The sequence below is a fragment of the Carassius auratus genome, chromosome 23 (genome assembly GCF_003368295.1).
Source record: "Carassius auratus strain Wakin chromosome 23, ASM336829v1, whole genome shotgun sequence".
Taxonomy (NCBI): Eukaryota; Metazoa; Chordata; class Actinopteri; order Cypriniformes; family Cyprinidae; genus Carassius; species Carassius auratus.
Window position 1 is genome coordinate 13,660,773 of NC_039265.1, and position 8,256 is coordinate 13,669,028.

The following is an 8,256-nucleotide window of genomic DNA, read 5'->3' on the forward strand; positions in this document are numbered from 1 at the left end:
TGAATGAAATAATCATTTGAAGTTATGTTATGTAATAATTTGACTTGAAGTTATGCTTGGTTTTCATACCCAGTTAAAAGGAAAATCATGAGAATCAACGCATGACAGAAGATACGTGGCATTTACTGGCACTGTCAATCCCTCGCACACCCTGTATTGTAGTACTCAGACAGCGTTGACTTCCGTTTTCATTTTTCTTCGAACACTTTCATGTTTTGACTCGTTCAGTCTGTGCAGGTGTAGCCCTTCCCTCTCCTCGTGGGCTCTTTGTGGTTTTCTTTAGGAGGAAACCGTCTCATGCGGTAGTAATAAAAACTGAGAATTTAAGGGAAAAAATAAAAATACAAAATTCAAATCAAAACATATAATGCATTCACCCTATGTAATATATTTTTTTAAACAATTTTATAACAAAATAAATATATCTATAGGCTACCTAAAATTAGCCAAAATACTTTTTTTATTTAAATTTACATTTTGAATCTTGTTTAAAATGTTTTTTTTAAGCTGTGTGTTTCTTTTTACTCTTTCTGATGCACGTCTTTGCTTATTTGCTAGTTATTTGTGTCTTCTCCTCACTATTTTTACCTAAATTCAACCAGTTGCACAGCAGTACGCTGCTATAATTAGAACAATAAACGTGCGATTGTTTGCGTCAATGGAATCCCGTGTGTGCGTCATGTCTTTTGACTACGAGCGCTCTGATTGGACGGCAGCCGGAAAGATTTGCCGATGATCTCCGCCCCAGCATGGCCATATTTGCCAGTGGAACGCCTCGAGAGGATGCACCTTTGACGTCACGGCACAATAAATTAGTCTCTATATATCTGCTCGCTCACAGAAATTGAAGAAAACCGTCTTGTCGTGGCCGGGGACGTTTATACATGGTTATCCATCAGTTGGAATACGGACACTTGTAGGTCCCTCACCACAACACATTTTCAGGTAAGTCAATATTTTTGCTTTTAAAATGTGGAAGTCAGTGAACACTTTTCTTTCTGTTTTATGCTTCTTTTAAATAGCATACGAACAGCATATGCGTTCGCAGTTATACAAAGTAGGTGTGCGTGTTTATAAATGGAAACATTTGTTCTATTGAGGTCTAATTTTGAGATATTGTTCATTTTATGTATTTTGTATACTGTTCTCTATTTTTACTACGTGAAGCGCGCGAGTTATTCAGAAACAAAAAGCCTTTCGCGTATCTAGATTGAGTTGAATGCACATAATGAGTTGGCTTCTGGAATTTAAAATGTAAAAAGATTTGAATGTCAGAAGATAAGAAACTAAAGAATAGACTGAGAGGGTGTGTGTGTCTGTGTTAGTGAGTAGGCTACTGCGCTTCTGCACGCGCACGGTCTCGCTGCAACAGGTGCTCGCGCAACAGCCAACTACTTATGCATACACTCTCCTTTTAAACCGGACTGTACTTAAGCCATTTGTATGATAGCTACATAAATACATCAAACGGTTCATATAAGTAAAATACAAATAATGATTAAAAACAAGAAAGGAAAATTTTTATTTTAAACAAGTTCTAAGAAACGATATCATCGTATCCATATATAAAAACGTTAATTTACTACACATTTTGATTTACTATAGACATTTCAAGTGGTGTAGCCTTTAGTGTACACACACAAACGATGTAAAATATAAAAATATTAAAGTGATGACCTTGAAGCTCAGGTCTGAAGGGGGTTTTGTCTGCTTATTTGTTTACTTTATTATTATTTTGTAAACAAAGTGACTTGGCTTCCTGCAGGTTGGTTGACCCACACTGACTTTTTTTTTTTACACAATATGAATAATATTCTAAAACAAAATCGCTTTAGTGATTATTTTCAAACAAATAATTATAACATATTATGCTAAACTACTTTTGCCCAGCATTTCTTTTTTAAATTAAGCTTTTTTTTAACAACCTAGACATTTTTTACTTTAAGAAACATATCTAATGCTAATGCACTGGTTTGTGTATTAGTCACCATATTAAGGAACTGAAATGTTTAGGGGTCAAATAATCATCAGGTTCCCTGTTCTTATGGGTGCAACGTCATGAATGTCTGTCAAACTGCTGATCCATAATTATCTTATGCATTTACCAGGCTCATTAAAGTACTTTTTGTAGAATTACTAGTGTAAAAAAAAACAAGTTGATAAGTGGCATGTTTTCCAAATATTTCCATTGCCTGTCTAAAGACTGAATCCATGTGGTTAGAATGTATTATGAATGAATGTAAGCACTTTTTCACTGCCTGCAGATTTTTTCTTAATTTATCTTATCACTTACCTTATGGAACACTATGCCTGAGTTTGCAAGGGGAAATTTGAGTCTATCTTAAAAAAGTTCCATATACATACACCGCCCCCTCACGCTCACAAACATACACACCCTCTCAGTGAGGCAACCCACGTGTCATGTTCGTCTGACATCCTTAATGTGGTAACACAATAAGCATGGCTGCCCCTTCCAGCTAGACGGCTCTCTAAGTTTTCTCAGAAATCTCAAAGGCACTGTGTCAATACAGACTCGTTGGTCGTCGAGTAAGTCTATCTAGGTATATGTCAGGATGCGTTATTCAAATCATGAGGCGTTTGACGTTTCAGCAGCAATATCTACGGTATTGAAAAGTAGATGTTGTGGTTCTGTTCTACAGAAATGACCTGTGTTCAAAGTCAACATGGAGTCCAGACCTATGAGAGCTCCCTCTTCAGCTCAGAGTTTTTGAATCCTGACTTCACCTCCAGGTTGGCCATGGATGTGACTGACCAGCGGGACCAGCTCTCCGCACCCTCCCTACCCAGCATCACCTCTCTGGTCGGCGGCTACGCTGGGGAGTTTGATACCTACTCATGCCAGATCGCCACTGGTGCTGCGTCTTCCTGTCTGGGCGGCACCTCCGGGCAGGACTCGTTCAGGCTGGATGACTTCCAGGTGTATGGCTGTTACCCAGGCACATTCGCTTTTAGCTACCTAGACGAGACGTTGTCCTCTTCAGGTGGGTCAAACTGCTTTGGAAGTCCAGCATCTGCGCCCTCACCCTCTACCCCGGGATTCCAGCCCATGTCTGCCTGGGACAACACCTTCAGTCCCTGCTCCCCTGATGAGGGCTGCTGGGGTTCAGAGAAGCCTCTGAACCAGGCCGCCACTTTCTTCACGTTTGGACATGACGAGCTTTCGCCTTTGGGACAGCTGCAGCCACAACTCCAAGATCAGGATCCTTTCTCCCAGTCCCAACAACACGGTTCTCCACTTCCCTTCGGCCTGGAGCAGGGCAGTCGGGATGGCTCAGGATTGATGGATGGACACCTGTCTCCTAAAGTAAGGAGCCCCACAGGAAATGAAGGGCGCTGTGCAGTGTGTGGAGACAATGCTTCCTGTCAGCATTATGGGGTGCGCACTTGTGAAGGATGCAAAGGCTTTTTCAAGGTGAGAGAGCATGAGAGTACTGTATTTGTCTTGCTGATAAATTATTATAATCTTTAATCATGTCATGTTACGTAAAACAACCTTTTGGATTTGGGAAATCAGGCTTATTTCACTGACTTGGTTTCCTTTTTGATTTTGTAGCGCACAGTACAGAAAAATGCCAAGTATGTTTGCCTCGCCTACAAAGACTGCATAGTGGACAAAAGGCGGCGAAACAGGTGCCAGTTCTGCCGCTTCAAAAAGTGCCTAGCTGTGGGGATGGTGAAAGAAGGTGAGCATTAAAAATATAATATTAATAAATAAGAAAGAACATAATACATATAGAACATAGAACATAAATGATTAAAAATGCATAAAGAATTTAAAATACCCACATACCCTTAAAGCAGTTTTAATTAATGTCCATATTGTGTCTCTGTGAAGTTGTGAGAACAGACAGCCTGAAAGGTAGAAGAGGTCGTCTACCATCCAAGCCAAAAGTTGCTCAGGACTCACTGTCCATGTCTTCGCCTGTAAACATCATCGCCTCTCTCGTCACTGCCCATATTGACTCAAACCCTTCCGGTGGAAATCTGGACTATTCAAAGGTGAGGACGGAACATGCTTCACAATAATCTAACAGCAAAATGTAAAGCTATAGTGCTGTTTTAAGAGTATGGTTAATTAATAGATTGTATTTTTGGTCCTTGTTTAGTACCAGGAATCAGTATCTGGATTGTCTGAGAAGGAGGATGCCAATGACGTACAGCAGTTTTATGACCTGTTAACGGGGTCAATGGAAGTGATCAGGAAGTGGGCTGGAAACATCCCTGGATTCAGTGCCTTCTGTAAGGAGGACCAAGACCTTCTTCTGGAGTCAGCATTTGTTGAGCTCTTCATACTTCGGCTAGCTTACAGGTACATTTCAGTTCACGTGAGACAGAATTTAGCATTATTAAAGTACTATTTAGGCTAACTAAGCATCTATTTGTTTCTTTACATTTAGGTCAATTCCTGAGACAGACAAACTTATTTTCTGCAACGGTGTGGTTCTGCACCGGACACAGTGCGTACGAAGTTTTGGCGACTGGATTGATTCCATTATGGAGTTTTCTCAGAGTTTACACCGCTTGAACCTGGACGTATCGTCTTTCTCCTGTCTTGCCACACTGGTCATAATCACAGGTAAATGACTTTGGTCTACACAGACTGCAGAAATGTCATGTTTTAGCCCAAACAGATCTCTAACATTTACTTGTGACCAACAGATCGACACGGCTTGAAAGAACCCAAACGGATCGAAGACCTCCAAAACTGCCTGATCACGTGTCTCAGAGATCACGTCTCCACAAGTACCCCCGAGGCCACCCGGCCCAACTATCTGTCCCGACTCCTGGGCAAACTTCCAGAGCTGAGAACACTGTGCACCCAGGGCCTCCAGCGAATCTTCTATCTTAAACTGGAAGACTTGGTCCCACCTCCACCAATTGTGGATAAAATCTTCATGGACACGTTGCCATTCTGAAGAGGCTTTATAAATGGACAACTGGTGTGACTTAAACAGATGAAAGAGATGGATATGAGATGTTTGAAATGGAGCTCTTGGGGGTTTGGCTAGTCAAAGGACTTTATTGATTACTGTTCTCTGCTTTCTTGGAATGGAACCAGAGAATGATTACATTCTACTTACGCCTGCGTTTGGAGATCACATAGTCTTCAATATCAAACTTATTAAGAGACACATAAGAATTATGGATTAGGTTTAACGTGTTGGTAACTCTAAACAGACATGGAGTTTCAAATCTTAGTATATTTTAGCTGAAAAGGTGACATTTCAATTCTGTGGTGCAAAAAAAGAAGCTCAAATGCTCTACATGTGATTTCTAGATGAAAGAATTCCCATCAGTATTACAGCTATGATCAGATGGCATATTCCACATAGACAGCATCCAAGAATCCAGTAAAACATCTTCCAATTTCAAGTTAGAAATTCCATGGACCAAAACAGGGAGTACAAACAGCATTTACTTGGATGCTTAAATTATCATACAAAGCCTTAAAATATGCTCAAGTGCCAGAAAACCATTTCCCTTACATATGCCGCAAAACGTGCTTACACTGAAAAGAGAGATTATGTTTGAGTACAGGACTGATTTGAGTGCATAGGAGGACTGTGGTACACTTGTCTAATGTTTCAGATCCAGTGACACTAGAACGTTTAGTGTATTTTAAGAGTAGTTTATATAAAAGTAAATCCAGTGCAGCTACTGTGCATGTACCATGTACAGCCTCTTACATGCAAATACTTTGAGTATTATTACAGACGCCTGACTTAGTTTAGTGTACCAGTCAAACCTTAGAGTAATTATATTTGTATGTATTTTTAAAGATGTATAGGTATGACTAGAGCTTCTGCAGACTGTAACTTTTCTCATAATGACAAAATCAAGATTGGGCATTCTGATTTTTTTTATATAAAATGAAAGGTATTGCTTATCTTTCATTGATTTTGTGCAGCTCTCTGAATAAATTTTGAACAGAAATCATTGTGGGTTCTATGAAACATTTCTTTATATCATTTAGTTTATCAATAAAAGGGACTGGGATCTGCATGGCTGTTCTTTCATTAAAAAATAAAAAAACAAAGTGTTTAGCACTTCTAGCTTGTATCCTGTGGGCCTCATTTATAAAATGTTGTAGAAAACATCCTACATGCTTACATGTGATTCTGAGAAATGAAAATTTGCATATGGCTCTCATCCAGCTGAATCATCTATTAGTCACAGATGATCTTGAAATTGTGTTCAGCTGAATGGTAAATGGAATCCAATCTGTCAACAAATCATCCAGACCTTTTTTTATGAACTAGATTAAAATATCTAATTCAAAAGAGTAATTTATGACACATGCTGAATTTTATGGTTCTTTTTTTTTTTTTTTTTTTTTTTGAGCTTGACAAATTCAGTCTTCATTCACTTTGATTATAATGCAAAAAGTGGGAAAAAATTAACCTTGAGTAAAAAAAAAAAAAAAAAAACCTTCAGAAGAATCTACAAATTTTGAATGACATGGAAGAGGAAGAAATTCTGCCCTATCCATTTATTGAATAGCGGCTGCTATTTCTTTACTATAAAGGGTTTCAACATTGCTTTCATAACAGCTGTTGAGTAATAATGATGTCATCTGGTTACTGCACTGCGATGAGCTTTCCCTTTCTTGAAGTTGTGGTTTTGAACATTCTCCATATGGACAGTTAGCTGGCTAATATGTGTCATGCGAATGATTTAGATCTGAACTTGACGTGACATCAGTTTGACGTGGTTCTTGAACTATATTTAGATCTGTTTCTCTTTTTTACTATCCGGTCATTTTCAATCAGATTATGACATAAGTCATTATATTGCTTTATATGGCTAACAATTGCAAAGACATTTCTACTGCTCATATTTAGACTAAGGGGTTTTAACATACCTCTGACTATGAGGTGGGGTAAAAGTGAGTCAATTATACAATTAATTACATGAAAGAAACTGATTTTATTGGTAAATAAAGATGGTTCTGTATTTAAAACACATTCAGTTTGTTAGTACTACAGAAACAGTCTAGAAAATAGTACAGTAAAAAAGCAGTATGAACGTCTCAACAACCATACATCAACTTCCTGTAAACCCTCAGTGCTGTAATGATAAAACGAACAGACTACTAGCCAATTTGCAGTTTTTCTAAAGGTATCCGTCTGTCCCACGGTAGCTTATTGGAGGGTCTGTAAATCATCTCACCAGATTTCATTTAGTTGATTTCATCATAACATTCTAGGACATTGTAAGTACAGAATCTACCTCATCTGACTGCGTTCCATTCTAAAATATAGTGTTTATGAGTCACAGGTACCCCAGCAGACCCACCCTGCTACTATCATGATACCTCACACCTGACTACCCTGGACCACAGAGAGCCTTTTTGTCCCGAAGTGGTATTTCTAAATAATTTTGTGCGGTAGCTTCAAAACACAGACTTCTGGCTGAGTAGTCACGCTACACACCACAAGGCCTGCAGGGTGTCACATATCCTCCTCCCTCGCAGAGAACACCAAATTCTATGGCCTAATTTTGGGCCACTGTAATTTGCTCTGACAGATCCTGTGCCTGCCAAGGTATGCGGCCGATGGTACCACCAAGGAAAGTACAACTGAGCAGACAGAATATGTGCCAAGGACTGTGTGTGACACCTTCCTCCAGCGCTCCAGACCAACAGATGCATTTTGGGGCTTAAATTGAAAAGGATCCTCAACATTAGTGACCCTGGGCAGAAATGTTACGTAATATCCCAGGCCACTCTAAATTTAACTATATAATACATAATACCTGGGCGGTGGCAATGAAATTGGCCCCAAAGTGGCTTACTGTATGCCTCATGAAGTGAGTCATTATAGAAAAGGGATATCCCATGAAACAATGAGTTTTCTGAGAGCGGGCCTGTGCAGCATCTTGTATTTTGTAATCATTAGCATAGTTTGTCATTAAAACTCTCTTCTTCGCTGAACTGCCTGTCTGTATAAATAGCTTACTTTGAGTATTCATGTTTATATTTTAGTAAATAATTCACACAGCTCTTGTGGGCACCTTGCACAGACAGTGAGAGGAAAGAGGAAACCCTGCGGTAAATACATTTAGCTCATCATTGTGTCCCGTAACTCAATCTGCTCCATTGTCAATTTGACAATGACAGATGAGAGGGGAAGAGCCACATTCTCCTGGCTTATATGGTATTATGAACTGAGCTCATTCAAAATGAAGATCTATAAACTGTAGACAGACAGACAGACGGACGGACGGATGGATGGA

General features: G+C 39.3%; 1 protein-coding gene across 1 annotated transcript; it reads left to right on the plus strand.

The window, feature by feature from the left end:
- The first annotated feature begins 813 nt into the window (after positions 1-813).
- On the plus strand, positions 814-6,024 carry LOC113041417 (nuclear receptor subfamily 4 group A member 1-like). The gene is made up of 7 exons (XM_026199920.1): positions 814-945; positions 2,661-3,433; positions 3,575-3,704; positions 3,857-4,020; positions 4,128-4,330; positions 4,419-4,597; positions 4,681-6,024. The coding sequence occupies exons 2-7, from the start codon at positions 2,663-2,665 to the stop codon at positions 4,935-4,937; spliced, it is 1,704 nt and encodes a 567-aa protein (XP_026055705.1). The 5' UTR covers positions 814-945; positions 2,661-2,662; the 3' UTR covers positions 4,938-6,024.
- Positions 6,025-8,256: the final 2,232 nt, after the last annotated feature.